The sequence below is a fragment of the Cryptomeria japonica genome, chromosome 10 (genome assembly GCF_030272615.1).
Source record: "Cryptomeria japonica chromosome 10, Sugi_1.0, whole genome shotgun sequence".
In the NCBI taxonomy this organism is placed as follows: Eukaryota; Viridiplantae; Streptophyta; class Pinopsida; order Cupressales; family Cupressaceae; genus Cryptomeria; species Cryptomeria japonica.
Window position 1 is genome coordinate 896,607,158 of NC_081414.1, and position 20,417 is coordinate 896,627,574.

Below are 20,417 nucleotides of genomic sequence, written 5' to 3' on the forward strand. Positions count from 1 at the left end.
TGGTTGTCTTCATATGCGACTTAAATGCTTATAATTAAGGTTTTGGCTTTTGGGTAGTAACGATGCATGTTGTGGGATCAGTTATGTGCACAAGTGTCGAAAAATATACATTTCAAAGTGTCGCCCAATACCTACTTACAAATATACCAATAACCATCAACTCAAAATTACCAATACTTGTGCACAAATGCCCCAGTAGTTGTGCACAAATGTCTCAATAATGGTGCATAAATGGACCAATTTTAGATCAAAAAAGGTGAAAAAAAACTAAAAAATTGTTAGTTATTGGTACATGTGAAATTTGTTAATGAGCTTTTCATTATCATTTTTTTAGCTCCTTTAGAATTAGTAATTGGGGGAGTGGGTTGACAAAAAGCTATCCACTATTGGGACTATATCCACTATTGGTACTCTACCCCTAGAGAATCTAGGGTATGTTTACATTTAATGTATTTCAAAGTGTTCTTATGCTGAATCAAAGTTATTAAAGTTTGAAGTTCGCAGTTATTCAGTCATATATTTAGCAAGTTATATAAAGTAACTTGCTAAATTTATGGCTACATAGCCAATTCCAACTTTAAAGGTGTTAAACCTTTAAGATCATTTTTTAGCTAGAAATTTGAATTCTTGATATATCATTAGATAGTTCTATAGGTTAAGATATAAATGAAAAGAATTGGACATGCATTTATTTTAAAATAGTGTATAGAGTAAAATATGTACTAGAAAACAACATAAATGTTTTGCACATACAACTAAAATAAGTAACATAAATATTATAATGCAACGACATACTCTATTAGCATACATCACTAGGGGAGGAGCACTAATAGTCATTATAGCTAACTTTGCATACCCTAAGTTTTTAAATGGTACATTGGATTTTGATAATTTTGTCTTGGTTGTCTTTGTATACGACTTAATTGATTATAGCTATTGATATGGCTTTTGGGTAGTAAAGACAAACGATGTGGCTTGAAACATATTCCTATTGTCCCATTACCCATTCGCTTTAACAATCAAAAAACTTGCACAATTGATCCAATACTTATGCACAAATGCCCCAATAATCATGCACTATTGGTACCAATAAAGTTGCACAATTGATCTAATACTATCTTTTTTCTAAAAATAAATCGCTATTAACCCACTAAATTATTTTAGTACTTTTAATTAGCAAAATCTAATGAAGTGCTTTTCTTAAATTGAAGACACGTTGACAAAATAATGCCTAATTTTAAAAATAAACCATTATTAACCCACTAATTTTTTTAATATACTTTTAATTAACAAAATCTAATGAAATGCTTTTCCTAAATTGAAGACCTATTGACCCACATAACGATTATAAATGTAAACTTATAATTACACTATGAAGGCAATGCAAATATTCCTCAAACCAAAACCGAAATTAGTCTATATCAAATGCTTTTAACCCCTAAATCTGAAAAGCAAATAATTTTTTGTTCTCACCGTAGTTAAAAACAAAATAATTGTCGACGCGCATAACCGACCTTCAGGTTTGTCTATAAGAGCGAACAAACAGAAAACGTTATACTAAGAGATATTGATGGAATATTATAACCAACAGTAGATACCAGTGCTGAAAGAAAACCATCGAATTTAAGCAAGCTCAAAAAGACGCAGAGCAGGAGATGAGATTCTTAAGCTCTAGATCCCCACCCCACCATAACGCTTGCCTGTTCTGGTTGCCCAGTCCCACATAGAAGACTGACTATTAATCCCACATAGAAGAGTATTTATTCATTGCAGGGAAGATGAGCAGTAACAGTAGCAGTAGCCGCAGTAACCGCAATCCAAAGCTGAAGCGCCGAACGCCGAGCCCTCCTTCTCGCCGTGAAATAGGAAAGAAATCTTCAGAGGATGACGACAATGATTCCTCCTCTGCACCTCGTTACACAGCATACCCCACAACTTTGCTAGTTAGAAACCTCTCTCAAGACACAAGGTTTCAATTTCGCACTGAAAGTTTTGATTTTTTTATGTTTCTTCAGCAACACCTGAAAGTTACAATGCCTCTGCATCTGCACCTCGTTACACAGCATATCCCACAACTTTGCTAGTTAGATACCTCTCTCAAGGCACAAGGTTTCAAGTTTGCACTGAAAGTTTTGGTTTTTTTATGTTTCTCCAGCAACACCTGAAAGTTACAATGCCTCTGCATCTGCACCTCGTTACACAGCATACCCCACAACTTTGCTAGTTAGATACCTCTCTCAAGACACAAGGTTTCGATTTTGCACTGAAAGTTTTGGTTTTTTCATAATTCCTGTTGCAGACAAGGCAATAGAATCATTTACCTCAAGCCGTCGTTTTTATCTTCTGGAATGATTGATTTCTGCCTTTCCTGTACTGATCCCGAACCCTCCTTATTGATGCACTACTTTTTTTCCAAATCATGTAAATCTTTTTCTGTCCTCCTTGTGCACGACTGTGCTGATAATCTTCTTAGCTCTCTACTTGTTTTATTTTTCCAGAATAAAAACAGAGGAATCCTTTTGCCCTCCTTTCTGTGTGGGTTGTACAGATAATTTTATCTTTTTGCCCTCCTTTCTGTGTGGAGTTTTGTACAGAGGAATCCTTTTGCCCTCCTTTCTGTGTGGGTTGTACAGATAATTTTATCTTTTTGCCCTCCTTTCTGTGTGGAGTTTTGTACAGATAATCTTATCTTTTTGCCCTCCTTTCTGTGAGGGGTTTTGTACAGATAATCTTATTTACTCTAGTTGTTTTTCATTTTTCAGTGGAGTATTTTGTTCTGACAAATTCTCCTCTTGAAATGCATGAAGTTTTCACAATTTATATATAGTTTAATTTGATGATTATTAAATTTGATGGTGTGAAATTTTTCCAGCAAGCTTTAAGAAATGATTTCTCTTTTTTTATTCTCATAATAGATCCTAGAACGTTAATGAAAAAAATATGGTCATGCTCTAGTGGCTGTTTTCTTGTTGAAGGTATAAATTATATTGAATCTTGATATAATTTAGTTATGTTGTTAAACTAGTTTCAGAGGTCGGTGTGCATAGTACAGCTTTTATATGTCTGGTTCACTGCAGCCTGAGATTTGTGTGTCAGTCAGAGAGAGAGAGATTCTTCACTGGTCTCATGTCTCAGCCTCCGACCATTTCAATTAGTTTCTAATTGCATGTTTTCATAACAGGACGCCAAAAGTACAGTACTGTACTGTACTTTTGGAAATCTGGTAAACTAACAAACCAGGTACCTATTTATTCTTTTCTGACTTAAATTATAAACGACTGTGTTAGGAGTCAACTCTAGCATGAAGTTCATAGAGAATAATGGAATATGGCTCTGGTTACACGGGAAGTGTATTTCATCTTATTTGAAAGTGTCTATGTGGTTAGACATAGAGGCGGGCTTTTCTAAACACACCTTTTTATATTAATCTTATCATTATAATACCACACCCAATAGTCTTCATGGATGGTGAAATTATGTTAAGATATGGGAGAGAGTTTATAGGGGAAGATTACCAATAGTGGATATAGCTAACTTCACTCACTTAGAATTATTAAATCGTATATCGGATTTGATGAATTTTTTTTGGTGTCTTCATATGTGACTTAACTGCGTATAATTAAAGTTCTAGCTTTTGGGTAGTAACGATGCATGTTGTAAAATTACACATTTCAAAGTGTCACCCGATACCTACTTACAGATGTTCCAATAACCATCAATTCAAAATTGTCAGTAATCGTGGACAAACGCCCCAGTTTTTGTGCACAAATGTCCCAATAGTAGTGCACAAATGAGCCAATTATAGATCAAAAAAGGTAAAAAAATATCGACTATTGGTACATATGAAATTTATTAATGAGCTTTTCATTATCATTTTTCTGGCTCCTTTAAAATTAGTAATTGGGGGGTTGGGTTGACAAAAAGCTATCCACTACCGGTGCTCTTCCCCTAGAGAATCTCAGGTATGTTTACATTTAATGTATTTCAAAGTGTTCTTATGTTGAATCAAAGTTATTAAAGTTTAAAGGAAGTGGTTATCCAATTATATATTTAGCAAGTTATATAAGGACAAAGATGTGCCTCTTATTTAACTTGCTAAATTTATGGCTGCATAGCCAATTCCAACTTTAAAAGTATTTGAATCTTTAAGATCATTTTTTAGATATAAATTTGAATTCATGACATATCAGTAGATAGTTATATAGGTTAAGATATAAATGAAAAAAATTGGGTATGCATTTATTTTAAAATAATGTATTATATTTTATTATTTTAAATTTGAATAAAAATTTCAAGTGAAGTGTTTGTCAAATCATTTGTTTGAATTTTGTACAAAGTCGACCAATATCCCCTAGCAACATCATAATCCTTGTGAACATTTCTTTTGATAATGCTTTGAAGAAGGTAACCTACCTTCATACAAATTATGCTTTACAATAGAACTAAGGCAATTGATCAACTTGAGTAGCTCACAAATTTGTTATTTAAAACATGAAAATTTCCATGTCTCATATTGTCACTAATCATGAGGCCTTGGGATATGATATACTACAGTTGATTTGAGATTTCTATTATGTTCAATAAGAGCTTTCTAGTGAATCACCCATATAAAATAGATGGGGAATAGTTGAAAATTTATATGCAATTAAGATTTTTAGAGGGGGTTTAGATTGCAACAATCATATCCAAGCTTCAGCTTATAAGGAGTGAGATTTGTCTACCAATCATTTTCATTCCCTTCACAAATTATAGGGAGGGTAAATGCCATTCTTATGGTTGTATTATTTAAATCAGTCATAGTGATTTTATTGTCGATATCAAAGTCCATCCCAAAACTATCATATTGAGATTTAAACTTGGATCAAGAGAGACAAAAGTGCCAAGATTCACATAACATATGAACAATGACACAAATGCCCCATTTAATAAATTTGAAAGCTTTAATTATAAAGATGATAGCTAAGTACTTGTCTTTTTTTAGTTATAAATAGAAACCATCACAAAGAGTGGTTATCAATGGCTCAACTTCCAAGGATCTTACATTTTTCAAATATTTAGCAACAAAAATATTTGGAATATTGATAGTGATTTGGGCAATAAGTATTGTTTGAATCTCCAAGCCCTAAATGTTTTTGATGATCACTCTCTTTGATCCATGCAAAATAATTCTTATATAGTTGAACCCAAAAATAATAGGTCCTAAACACTATGAATTGTCAAAACCTAATATCTTTAATTAAACTTTTTTTTTGGTTTGGATGGAAGCAAGTCAGATTGCATAATGTTTGCATATGTGTCTTTATACACCAAATAGTTTTTCAGTTACATGTATTCTTTATATTATGTAGGAGTTAATGGGGACTCCTCAACATTCCTAGGACTAGCTACTGGACCAAAAATATCTTCCACGAGAGAGAAAATGGCAAGGATAGCTTGCTTCATTAAGCAAGATTGATTGATTGAATATGAAATATACAATGAGATGCCTTGTTTATAAAGGCAATGTGTGATGTAGCATGATTAAGTAACATGACACAAACATTAAATGTCTAGGTAATGAAAAGTAAATAAAATTCATAAAGATAAAAATATGATAAGATCTTATCTCTTCTAGAAACAACACCTAGGATTTAAGTAAAACTTAAGTCATGTAAATAAGTCTGCTACTAGGAACTAGCTAGGTATAAAACCTTATTCACACCAATATACTAAAAGTCAAGTCATCATTGTAGTTTTGTAAATGGATAGCAATTAAGCAATTTTAAAAGAATTTTTACAATTAAGCAAGTGTGGTCATTTGCAAAGTCTCGAAACTTCACTCCAATGAGCATCATCTAGATGCAATGAGTGCTAAGTAAATCATTCATTGTCATAAAATATGCATCATCTACATGCAATGAGTGCTAAGTGGATCTTTCATTCTCATAAAAGATGCACCATCTAGATGCAATGAGTGCTAAATGGATCATTCATTGTTATAAAAGATGGATTCTAAAAGACCACTACTTATGAAATATAGATACAATAAACTTTGACTCAAAATTCACCTCCACTTCATCAAATTTACACATTTCCAACACAATTAAGGAATGTTTATAATACATAAACAAATGTTTTGCATATAACTTAAAATAATAACCAGGAGTTTATATCTTTTGAGAGGCAATAATTTGTTTCTCTCACCATTGTTAAAAACAAAAAATGTCTAGGATCATGACCGATCTTAAGTTTGGTCTATGAGATCTTGCGACAGTAAACAAGACAGAAAACTATCATGAGAGATTGAATATAATGGTACGAGTCCTGCACTCACTGGAATTGAATTTAGCTCAAGGACCGGTTGTAATAAGAAGCAAAGCACGAGAATCTACGGACCCCAGCAAATAGTTAGCATACGCTTATAAACTCCTGTTTTAGTTGCTCAGTCCCACACAGAACAGAACACAACAGAAGAGAAGAGAAAATAGACGTGGATATTTCAGTGAAGTGAAGATGAGCAGCCGCAATCGTAACCCAAAGCTGAAGCGCCGAACGCCGAGCCCCACTTCTCCTCCTCCTCGGCGTGAAAGACGAGAAAAATCTTCCATTAATGATGATGCCAACCCCTCTGCAACTCGTTACACAGCATATCCCACAACTCTGCTAGTTAGGAACCTGTCCAAAACCACAAGGTGCCAATTTTGCACTGAACGTTTTTGTTTTTGTTTTTGTTTTTTAATTTCTACATTGCATTTTCTGATCAAGATAAGTAGAAAGTTTAATTGACATAATGTTTTGAATTTTATATGTTTATCTGTTTGGTGGCTATCCATAAATTTCATAAACTATTTGATTTCATTATTAAAAACATACATTCATTCATTCAAATCGTGAACCCTCCTCTCCTTGATGCACTGCTTTTTTTCAAAAACATGGAGTTTTTTTTATCCCCACTGTGCCGATAATCTTTTTAGCTCTTTACTTCAGAAACAAATAGAGAAATCTTTTGCCCACCCTCGTTTCTTCCGTGTGGGAGTTTCTACAGACAATCTTGTTTGCTCTTTGTTTATAGTTTGAGTGTTCTGTTCTAACAAATCCCCTCCTTTCTGAGTGGGAGGGAGGGTGTGCAGATAGGATAATCTCTCTTGTTGTAGTAGTTATTTTCTTTTTGAAAGTGTAAATTAGATCCAATCTTGAAATAATAGTCATGTTATAGTGCATAGCTTTTGATTATAGCTGTGTGAGTTTATTTCAATCTAATTTACACCTTCAACAAGAAAATAAATGCTAGAACGAGAGAGATTATCCTATCTGAACACCCTCCCTCCCACTCAGAAAGGAGAGAATTTGCTAGCACAAAGCTATGCTATGCACATCCACCTCTGAAACTAGTTTAACAACATGATTCTGTTGTAGACATGTGATTTACAGAGTCTGAGTTTATTTTCTCGACACTTGTTATTGTGCATGAGTTTATTTCTTCTATGTTCATCAAAGAAATAAACTCATGCACAATAACAAGTGTCGAGAAAATAAACTCAGACTCTGTAAATCACATGTCTACAACAGAATCATGTTGTTAAACTAGTTTCAGAGGTGGATGTGCATAGCATAGCTTTGTGCTAGCAAATTCTCTCCTTTCTGAGTGGGAGGGAGGGTGTTCAGATAGGATAATCTCTCTCGTTCTAGCATTTATTTTCTTGTTGAAGGTGTAAATTAGATTGAAGCTTGAAATAACATGACTCATGTTATTGTGCATAATTACTGTTAATAGCTGCATGGGTTTATTTCCTCGAAGTTTATTGCTACATAAGCAATAAACTTCATGATGATAGATCATGTGATTTGATTTAAAAAATCTGAAAAAATAAACTCACCACAATTCATAAAAAGTCTGAAAAAATATACTCACCACAATAATAAACAATTACATTATGAACATCGAACTCACACAATTACATTATAGACTGCGGAAATTCTCAGCCTCTGACCACCTGGATTCCATTCCGATTTATTTTTTGTCTGGAATGAACATCAACCGTTCAGTACTGATGGCAATCTGGTAAACTAACCAACCCCGTGAGTGTTTGTTCAATTATATTCTCCGACTTGAATGTGGAGGCAGCATGGGTTAAGTACTTGGCTGGAAGATTTTAATTGGCCCGGGAAATTTCACAACTTTGGTGTACGTCTTTCGAGACACTCGCTGTCATTGAACAGGACAGCATAGTATTAATAATAGAGACAATCAAATACTTATGTAAACTAAGAGATTAAAAACATATACCATAATAATAATAATATTGCTGTGACTAAAGTTAATATGATGATTTACTGAATTAGTTGTGTGATTATTATTAAGGATTAGAGATCTCAGAATGTCACGACACATATAGGGGTTTGATCTTTAGGGAGGACGTATTGTGAGGATAAAATATGTTGAAAAAATAGTCAACTCTTAACATAAAGTTCCTAGAGAATAAGTACAGTGAAGGTACACTTGAAAGTGACACAGAGCCGGGATTTTCTAAATACAATCTTTTAGATATTAATGTTATATCATTATGAGAGCATACCCATTAATTTGTATGGGTGATGAAATTATGTTAGGGGTAGAGTTTATAGAGAATCTAGGGTATGTTTTGGTATCTTCATGATGAGTCCAATGTCTTGTCTTAAATTTATATAGGTCTAGTTCATTTTGTAGTATAATATTAGATGTCATTTATTTAAGAATATTTTATTGTTTTTATTTTTTTAATTGAAATAAAAATTTCAATTGAAGTATTTGTCAAACTATTTGTTTGAATTTTGTATGAAGTCAACCAAAATCTCCTTGTAAGTCATGTCAAAATTTCTTGTGATAAGATTTTTGGAGGGAACCCACCTTTATACAAACTAGGCTCTACTATAGAACCAAGGCAATTGATCAATTTGAGTAGTTGACAAATTTGTCATTTGAGACAACACATAATTCTTCTCTATAGGCTTCACATTAAGGTCAACAAATTTTAAAGTTTTGTTGAGAAGCCACCAACAACTTTATGTGGGATAGCTCCTTAAATGTGGCCTCTAACATTAATGGATGGCTACAAGTTGACTACCAATAGTACAAAGGAAATTGATAGTGCATTTGATAGTCGGCTATCCATAACCAATACATGTGGCATCGATTGTGGGTTGAGGAACAAGATTCCTAACCACATTAATGTGTTTTTTTTCCATTCATGGAAAATCTCGAAATGAGACTAGCTTTAGAAAACCTTAGCTTGTTTACCTGCCCATGAAACATCACCTTGGTGGCTAATTGTTCCAACAAAAGAGGATCAAAAAATACAACAACTAGTTGATTAGTATGATAAACAAAAGAAAAAAATTTATTGGCCTATGAACATGCCCATAGTAAGGCATTAAAGAACTCTAGTTGGATCTTGACAATGGTTGGACAAAGTAACTTTTCTAGCTTTACAAATCATGATCAAATCCCTACACTTTTTCTCTTTTTCATCAAAGATATGAAAGCATGGAGAAAAACCCCTCCTTTCTTCCAAAGACCCACTATATTAAATGTCCACAAAGGATATAGTAGATCTCCAATATGCCATGAATGATGAATCCCAAAAGGTCAGTTACTCAACAACATTGTTGGAGGCATAACGTTTGACAATACCAAGTGAATGGTTGTCATTATCAAAATCTAAACGTCTAAATAGAAGAGTTATCTCCTTGCTCAATGATACATTTAGTCTATTATGGTGAGAGAGGTGATGAAACCTCATTTTCCCAACTTGTGGCTTCTATGAAAAGAAAGAATTCTAGAATATACATTGATAAAGGGTTGAAGAAAAACTCCCATGATTTTGGCTTCCTACAATCACAATGCGTATAAGGTAAAAAAATATCCAATGAATGTCCTCAATGATGCAATTACACATTGAGTCAATCAAACCTCTTAACATTCCTAGTATATTATTGTAGAATAGTAATGAAGTTCATTTCACTCTCTAATTTCTCAAGGGTTGTTTAGAAGGAATTTGAGTTGATTAACATAAATGTTCCCATTTGAAAAGAGCAACGTTATTATAGTGTTTTTATTCATTCACATCCACAAATCATGGGTTGTGGGAGCTACACAATAAATCCTTTCTTTTGACCTCCATAGCAATATATCACACGGTTGTGTAGGGAACATTGTCACTGAGAAACTAGGTTATGTTCTTACAATAATTTGAGATGTTGAAAAAATACTAGCTTTTGAAGGAGTAGCAAGATTAGTTGTGGAATGGAAGATAGAGCATAGAGAAGGGACTACCATGACTAGAAAGGGTTTGGGATTTAATCCAAAATCCTTGTGCGCAATATTCAACTATTTTGCTTTAAATTTGTTATAGTCATGATGTGACTCGGTTGAGATTCTCCCTTTATTGATTGTGGGTTAAACAATGAGATATTAATTATATCTTTAATAAGAAATCTTTGATCTTATGCTTTTCCAATTGGTGACAATATTTGTTGGAAAAATTAATGCGACACATTGAGTAACCTAAAAAATAATGGATTGCTTGGCAGTTCATAGAAAAATCAAGTTCTATATAAACCCTTTTTTGAGTAGAGTTTAGCAAAATTTCTTTTATTCATGGCAAATGAGATGAATTAAAGAAATTAGATTGTAATTAAATGCTTATAGGGGAAGAGAGAACCTTGAAAACGCAACCTAGACGCGTATTTGAAACTATCTTTCTTGGATGCCAAAAAGTCATATAGGTCCAATGAAAATGTGAGGAAATTGCTTTTAATAATATAGGACATGTGGTTCATGATGGTCATTTTATGATCAATGTTTCAAAACCTAAATAAATAAATGATGTTTGTATTTTAGATTGCATCAAAATTTATGCCATATTGCTTCCAAGAAATCTTGAATAAACTTTGTAACATACTTTTAGATGGAGATCCATGCACAAAATAACCAATATGAGTGTATTAGTCAAGCCATTTACATGTATCATCACAATATGACAAATGTGAAACATTAGGTTATCTTAAAGGGATTATTATTACCTCATGGAAAATTTTAGGGATAAATTCCCTAGCTTCTTTGAGTACCATCAAGCTTCTCTAGTAGTAGTTACAATATGGTTATTTTTGTAGAGGTTGTGAAGCAATAAAATAAAAGGCAACCATACTAGGTACAAACAACTAAGACCCCACGATAAATATAAAGGTTGTCTATGAAAAATCTAACTAATAAATCGCCATAGATATCACAACAATATAACAAGAAAGACTAAGGCATCATAAAACTAGAAAAACCCTAGTAGAGTCAACCAACATCAAAACCTGCATGAAATTTTTAATAAACTTCTAACTATAAGTGCAAATGTGATAATCAACATATAGTTGTAAATTCTAATGTGAAATTGTCATTAAATAGCCAAAGAGTCACTACACTTGCAGTGACTAAGGACAACATTATTTATTAAATTGAAAGTGTTTGTTATTATTTAATTCTGGGAACATATACTAGAAAACATTTGGTTTCTTTTTCCTGCTATCCGACCTATGAAAAGATAAATTGATGGACGTATAAATATTTTATTATTTGTTGATCTCATATGAAAGATACATGTAAAGTATTAGGAGCATACTAGTTTTGGATCTTGGAGAAGCTAGATGTGATATGTAAAGTTGATCATTTATGGTTTTGACGGATGTGTTCTTCTCAATAGCTAATGAAATGTTGGTAAGTAGGATATAATTGATACTAGAAAAATGATAATACACCAAAATACATTACAAAACTACTAAATATAAAAAATGAGTCATGAGCCTTCAAAATGAATGGTTCATAAGGTATTATGGTTGTTTTGCAAATGGGATTCATGAAAGATGACTAAAACTTTTTTGAAAGTGAATCTAGGGGTGTAGGAGTGTGATGATAGCCACGAGCTCTAATACCAAATTGATGACCGCCATGAGCTCTGATACCAAATTGATGATGGACACTAGCTTTGATACTAAATAATGACAGCCTACACTTTGATACTAAATTGATGATGAACAACTTCACTAACTATCTTTGCTCGCTCTGCCGATGTGACAGGAATTATAATAGATGTGAATTAAAACTTCTGGATTTGACTTTCTTCTCTAGCTCTTATGATGAATCATAGAGTATGATTCGAAATGTTGATGCAAAAAAGATATACAGTCAAATCCAGAAGCTCTACTTCACATCTACTATCATGGACTATGAAACCCTAATGGTTGTAAGGAACTATAATGCTAATGGAAACCTTACAGATGATTGCAGGAACTTTATCAAGCACAAAGACAATTTTTTCACACACCTATTATCACATGATCAGACTTTTGACAAGCAACAACCAATGAAACATAGTGAACAATTTATTTTGGCATTATAAAGGAACGCATTGATTACAAACATCGATTGGCGATCTTATTCTAATCACATGATCCATGCCAGAACTTGTCAATCTTCCTTCCTTTGAGATCAATGCAACTTCTCACCTCTTGAACACTAATTTAAAATCCCCTTTCTCCACACTCTATTCTTCCCAATCCATCTCTGACTCTTCTATCCTTCTACTTGATTCCACACAACAACCAAAATTATATGTTCCATTTCCAATTTGTCGCTGCTCTTCCCAAGCACCCATTTAGTCTCCCCCTTTGAAATTTGTTCTCCATTTTCTCTTATGCCTTTCATCCATTCCACACTGTTTCCTTTAATGTCCATAACTTTCCCACAAATTTGTGTCCCCGTCAAAATTGAACAAATAGAATGAAATGGAAATAGGTAAACAAGAAAAGTAAAATAGGTTCAATGCTCCTGCATCAAGCTCCCCTAGAGATAAAAGAAATTGTGTTGCTCCTACACATGAGGTCATCAATGGAATGACACGAGCATTTTGTCAAGAGAGTCTCTTTCTATTTGTTGTAACTTTGTCAACTACTACAATCGCATTCTTTGTTGCTTCAGTTTCAACCACTACTAGATTTATCTTCTCATCTTCATTCTTTTCTTGCATGTCTTCCAAGAGACATATCTTTGCGGCAAACTCCTTATCTTCTACCTCTTGTCCACTTCTTGCAAACACGCCATTATTAGGGAAATAAACCTTTTCCAAGACATCCACTCTACTTTCAATCTTTGCCAATTCTTTACAAAGCTCTCTATTCTCCACTTCTACTTAAAACTCTTCCCAAAATGGGATTGTTACAGGTCTACGCATGTCCCGTCTCATCTTTCCCTTTGAATTCATTGTCTTCCTCAAAGACTCTCATGTCCCTCACAAACAAATTTTCTTTCACAATCTTATGCAATCTTTTATGCCTCCTTCTCTACCCTCTACAATTACATGTCTTCTCTCACCTGCAACAAATTATTCTAGGGTTCAAGCCATATGAAATTATAGACTCCTCTTTTGCAACAAACTCCTTCCAAGTTATACTTGAGACACTTCCAATGATTATCAAATTGATGACAGATACAAGCTCTAATACCAAACTGATGACAAACAACTTCGCTAACTATATTTGTCCACTTTGTCGATGGTGACGAACTATAATGTTATCAAAAACCTTTCAGATGATGGTAGTAACTTTATCAAGCACAAAGATAGTTTGCTCATGCACGCACATAGAAGCAATAGAAACTAACAAAACTTAGTAGAATTATATGGCCTATTATTACAGTATTAGACTTTTGGAAAGCAACAACCAGTGAACAATTTATTTTGGCATTGTTGCAATCTTATTCAAATTGCATGATCCAAACCAGAACTTCCCAATCTTCCTTCCTCTAAGATTGATGCAACTTCTCACCTCTTGAACTCTAGTTTATAATCCCCTTTCTCCATAGTCTATTCGTCTTGATCCATCTTTGATTCTTCTATCTCCTTCTACTCAATTTCACATGACCAAAATTATATGTTCCATTTCCAATCTGGCATCACTCTTCCCAGGCACCTATTTGTTCTCCCCCTCTGATGTTTGTTGTCCATTTTCTCTTATGCCTTTCAACCGTTCTATACAATTTCCTTTAACATCCATTACTACCCCCCAAAACTGTATCCAAGCCAAATTTGAATAAATAGAATGAAATGAAAATAGGCAAACAAAAAAATTAAAACTAGTCCAATGCTCCTGCATCAAAGTGGACGAGAGTGTCATTGGTAAAATTATTTTGGAGAGTAGTTAATGCTATCAAGGAAATGATTTTTTTCATCAGTTGAAGATAACTAATTGGAGAATATATTGTAATTCTAGTTGAGCTCCCTCTTACAAATAGTGGAAGAATTAAAAACAAAAATAATAGGGGCCCTTGTATTTGTCAAATGATATTGGTTAAATTGTAGAAGTGAACCATATGTCTCAAGCATCCCAATTTATTTAGGAAGAGTAGGAAATTGAATTTGTCAAGAAAAGTGAAAAAATAAGACAATCTAATAAATGAAATAGTGGATGACCTTCCAAAGGGGAAATCAATAGACCCTTCCCTTGGTAATCCAATATCACAAAAAGGGGGAAAGGAGAGGAAATCCCAAGCTATTTGATAGGCTATATAAAGGACCCAAACCCTCCCAATCTCCAAAGTTTTAAATGATTAGTGTGAGTTCAAGCATAAGGACTTTTGAGACCCTTGATAGAAAATATGTTTTAAAATCCCTTTGTAATTTTAAATATGGATTTAGATTGTTTGCTACTTTAGGAAATTAAAGTCATTGATTTTAATTTAAAATGTAGCTTAAAATTTTCCTAAAAAGAATCAAAATTCTGTTTTTTCAAACAATGAAAAGAGAAGTGTTTCTATTTTGGTTATCCCTAAATGGTCCCCTTCGATAAATAATTATGGAGGCTCACCTTGTCATCGAGTTGTATAAATTACCATTAAGGTGAAGGAAAAAAGTGGTAATGCATTTGTCTAAACATCTAATGACCATATAGAGTGATGTGAACTTTGGAGATGGATGACATACAAAATTTAGAAAATTCTATGTTTATTATGTGGAAACTTTAACATGGTGAACATAAAGAAGATAAGCTAGGAGGAAATAAATCAAATTAGAAAAGAAATGTGTTTATGTTCTAGTCCAAATAAAAAAGGTTCCTTAATATCTCAAATCTAATAGATTAAAAGAAAAAAAAGTGTAGAATTATTTGGTATACATAGAGCATAATGAAAAGGGAAATAAAAGGATTTACTCAAGGTTAGATAGGTTCTATATAAATGGATTCTTCTTCCAAATATACAATGCTAATAATAGTTTCAAGGTAATGCTAATAATCGTTTAGGTAATACTCTCCAACATGTTTGGCAATCATTCAATTCGAGTGATGGCTATATTTTAGGATGAAATTACAAATAAAAAGGGAATTGAAATGGAGTTATATGAACTGAGAGTGGAATTACTAGTTAATAAAGATTATAAAAATGTGATGCATACTATTAAAATTTGAATGAGCTTATATTTCCTTCCATTTTTGCTAATGAATTTTGAAGCAACTTGACAAATGGTTGGGAAAACATTTTTAAGCATGTTAAATGCTCTTAATAGAGCAAGGATGAGAGATGGGTATGAAAAAAAATGGTTGTGTGAAGAACTACTTTGAGAACCCTAACAATGATGACCTTAAAAATAAACTAATAAAACTAAGGCACAAGTAACATGCCATCAAATCCTTTTAGCCCTAGAAGCTAAACTAAGAACTCAGATTAATTGGACTAAAATGGGAGATAAAGGCATTAAATACTGGTTTAACATGTTGAAAGCTAAGTTTGCTAAAAAATGGGTAGCTCTTATTGATGTTGTAGGAAAGATGAATGCAAATCCTAAAGCTACATAAAAGACATTCATGAATTTGTTCAAGACCATGTTTTCTGAATTTGGTTAAGGAAAATGAAGAAGCTAGGAACTTGTGTATGAGAATTGTCCCCAAAATACATTGATGATGAAGATACCTTGGAGCAAGACAAAGAACTTCAAAAGAAAAAATCTCTCTGTCTCAATCAAATCCATTAAAAATAGAAAATCCACTAGCTTTGATAGACTACTTGTAAAGTTTTAAAAATCCAACAAATACATTGGCAACAATATAGATTCCCAAAGCTCCTAAAGGGCTTAAATTGTAGAAAAGTTTACATTAGAAATAATATAAATGTGATCACTTCAAAGAAAACCAGAGAGTGTAAAAGTCTTCATCCCCGTGATATTCCATTGGGGAAATTTATTGTTAAACCCAGTGGCTTAGTTTTTGTACCACATGGAGGGATTGGGGACCAATGAAGCATTTGTGAACTAGGTATGAAGTTTTTTCTAGGAAAGAGGATAAATTTAGTTTAGTTTTTGTACCACATGGAGAGATTGGGGACCAATGAAGCATTTGTGAACTAGGTATGATTTTTTTTCTAAGAAAGATGATAAATTTAGTTTTAATCCATTTGGTGGAGTCTAACATGTAAAACAAATCCTTATCACCAATAAAAAGTTGCTTTGTAAAAGGGTGGGTTGCAAAAGGTTTTTAATTTTAATGACATGGAACGAAATCCAAACAAAAGATTTCAATGACGTGCAAAGCTCTAAATGATATTAAAACACTCCATTCAACCAAAAACTCCAACATAAAGATTCTTGATAACTTGAAATGGAGATATGGTTCTTCATTCATTAAGGTAAAAATGAAAGAAATATATTGTATGCTTACTCATACCCAATTTTTAAATATACTACGTTATGGAAACATAACATATCTAGTAAAGGAAACATACTTTAGAATATGTGGTCCTTCTAGTTAGAAACTAAAGTATTGTTTTAGATAGTTATTAGGCCTTAAACAAATTATTGTTGGCTTTATTTTGAATTTGTTAACCTTACTCCTTACGTTTTTCATTCTATTATTTTTATTTTCAAAATGTAATTTTTCAAAAAAATGTTTGGTCCTCGTCTTTTAATGAAAATAGAGGGTGGGACAATAAAGGTGTTATAACTTGGTGTGATTTATTTTTTGTTTTGTTTAACACTTTGACAAAGATTTAAAAAGATTTTCGGGCCATCCTATTTAATTAAATCACATGCTACTTATGGAGAGATAGAAATGAAAGTACTCTAAGGAAAGAGAAGGTGCCTTCTTTTTCATTATTTTGCAACTTATGTTGACTATGAAGATACCAAAGGACAATTTTTACTATAAATAATGGTAAAATCATACTCCATAAATTTAACATTGTGTATGCAAAACGGTGGTCAAATATAAAGAGGTATTGTGGAATTCTAGATGATGAAAATAAGCATAATTAAGGTACCCAAGAATATGGACATCTTTATTGATATGCAAATAAAGATTTTATTGTACATAATGAAAAAAATAATTTTACCAATTCTCAAGATATTCCATTGCCTTTGTTGTACTTATAAGTGTTGGAGTACTCGATAATTGAGATGTAAGTGCTAGTTAATATTTGTTTTAAGAACCTAATAATTCCTATCATTACACTAAATCATACAAATGTAAACACTAGAGTAGCAACAATAAATGAGATTATAAGCATATAGTCTTTGATTTTAATGTTGTTCCAAGTACTCTTTGACATTGGATTTTTTTTTTGTGTGTGATATTTTGTGAAAGATATTGTTGGCAATCAATATTTTGATCTTAATGATTTATATATAGTAACCTATCTAGTAAATTATTACGAAATATTAAAATATTGTACTAAAATGAACAGCCTCACAAAATTTGTGAGTCCATACTTATGAGTAGCACCTGGATGCGATAAGTGCCAACTACACAATTCAAGTTCATGAGATGGGTTCTTATGAAGCTAGCTTGCATTGAATTTTGTTTAATGGCATTGGATTGTTTCTATTGCACTCTATTCCCAAAACTCATATTACATAATGGTATATTGCAAGAACATGAAATATTGATAATGAAAGACATTGAGAGTTCCAAGAATTCATAAGACAAAATACTTGCTAAAGGTCTAGTAAATGGGGTAGCAAGCTCAGTGGTCGAAGTTGTATAAAATCTTTATTCTTGAGCATACATGAGTTGTACTAATTTGGGTGACATATTGGGAACTCTTGATTCTTCGATTCTATGAGTATCACCTGGATGAATTAGTACCAAATCAACCATTCATGCCCATGAGAGATGGGTTCTTGGAAACAACTAGTTATAAAATATGGGTCAATGAGATTGACTCAATAATAAGTTTACTAGCTCACAAAAATGATACAAGAAGAATGATGCTAAGAGAAAAACTAATTCAAAATTTAGATTGGCACGAATGATACTATTGATGACTCATTCAAACTATAAGTTGATGAGGCAAAACAATTGAACATGTTATCATACATTTACCATTAGAAATAATAAAAGGAAAATGACCTAACGTCTCCTTAATACACCTTGCTATTCATTACACTTTAGCATGGAGAAAGATGGGAGATAAAAAATGTTTTGTATATATATTTTTTATCATTATATTCATTTAATGATGTATATGCCAAAAACACAAATATTTGTTAGAAACTTTTGTAAGTTTTGAAAATGAAGGCCTTACTCATTTGTGTTGCTTCTAAATAAAGAATGTTGGATAGTGTTTTTTATTAGAAAAGCAACGTTAATTAGGGCGTTGGCCCTTAACATAGTCAAAGACTATCAACAACACAATAACAACACCAAAACATAAGGATGTTGACCCTTAAAACAACAACCCGAAGGCAGTAAGAACCAACAAAACAAGGGGGCAAACCCCAAAAAACACAATTGGAGGGTCCAAAGAAAAACTTGTCAAACCAGAAAACACCCAAAAACCCCAATCAAGGAGGGGGAGAAACACCTGAATCCAAACAAGGAGGGGTTTAGGGGAGGGGAGAAGACTTCCTCGTTCTCCTACGAGAAACCATTGTTTAGGCGATATTGTCAGTAGGACCATCAAGAGAGATCAATCGAGAGGGACCCCGCAAGATTACAATCAGTAGTGTTAGTAGAGTGTTGTTGCAGAACAACAACAGGCTATTGCGAAAGTGTACCAAAAGCATGTTCAGCAATAGATTGAGGCGACAGAACAGGAGAAGCGAGAGGGACAACAAGAGAGATCAATCGGGAGGGACCACGCAAGATTACAATCAGTAGTGTTAGTAGAGTGTTGTTGCAAAACAACAAGTGTTGCGATAGTATACCAGAAGCATGTTCAACAATAGATCGAGGCGACAAAACAGGAGAAGCGAGAGGGACAAAAACCTCAAGTACAACAACAACAACATTAATAGCAACATCAATGGCAGTAAGAACTTCATTCCGAGAGGACACATCCTCATGAGAGGAGTCAAGAAAGTCAAAAGCATAGACAATCAAGTGATCTATTGTAGCATCCACCAAGTAGCTACAACTTTGTGATATAAAAAGAAGCAATCCAAAGCTAAATGACTACTAGAAAAACATCTCCAACAGCAAAAGGGGAGGTCCTCATAATCCAACAGTTGAGTCCAAGGCCTATCCCCAACCATAAGAACCACAACCCCAAGAAGAGGCGAGGAGATGTCAAGGTCAATTAAGATGCAGGCAAAAATGGAGTGGCCCTTGGAAAGTGTTAGTATGGTCGTTGCAATCATTATTAATCACAAGAATTCAAATGTATGTTCTTGTTAGTAGAAAGTGTTGGTGCAATTTGCGAACATGCAAATGATTTTAGAAGATCAAGGCTTAGCTTCGAATCAGAAATTACATTAACTAATTAATTTTGAAATTTATATATTTTTATTTTTAAATTATGATAAATCATTTAAATTAGATTGTAAGAATTCATTTTACAATCTAATAAAGACACCCACATTATATAGTTGAATAAAATTTGATTATTCTTATTACTACAACATGCATTCAAACATATATAATTCAAATTGATTAGGCACCAATGACAAAATTGCACGCAAGGATTCGTCAATAACCATAAATATAAAAACAAAGAGTAAGTCATGTGATTTTAAAAAGGATGCTAACAAAATGTAGATCAATTAATCTAAAAAAGTGCAAGTGTAATATCATAGTAACACTAAAATTTATATCGAATTACTATTGCGTGGAAGAATACAAAATCATTTTTTGCTAAAAATATGGGGGCAACACTATAAGGCTCGAAGTAGGTTGGTAAAACATTTCCTATCATGAGAGACAAATCATTGCAAAATATTTTTGCTTCATCTAAGGATTACTTTTAACTTTTCACTTCTAAACACTTTTAAATTGCCAATAATATTTTATGTGATTAGTGTTTGTGTAGGCAAGAGCCATAACCATGCTAATATCTTTATTTAAATACTTGTTATATTTTTTTGGGTAAGTAAATAGCTACTAGGGGCAGCACCCGTTGTATTAGAATAAAAAAAGTACAATGTTCATAGCTTTAC

At 32.9% G+C, this 20,417-nt stretch overlaps 1 protein-coding gene across 7 annotated transcripts in view; it reads left to right on the forward strand.

The window, feature by feature from the left end:
* LOC131046378 (serine/arginine-rich SC35-like splicing factor SCL28) overlaps positions 1-20,417 on the forward strand; it is an 81,858-nt gene that overhangs the window by 53,457 nt on the left and 7,984 nt on the right. The window contains exon 1 of one of the 7 annotated variants that reach the window (XM_057980118.2): positions 1,551-1,969. The exons of 4 other annotated variants lie outside the window; for them this stretch is intronic. In XM_057980118.2, the coding sequence (XP_057836101.1) occupies positions 1,779-1,969 (191 nt within the window). In that variant the 5' untranslated portion in view covers positions 1,551-1,778. 2 more of the 7 variants (XR_009105990.2, XR_009105992.1) reach the window with 2 other exon arrangements.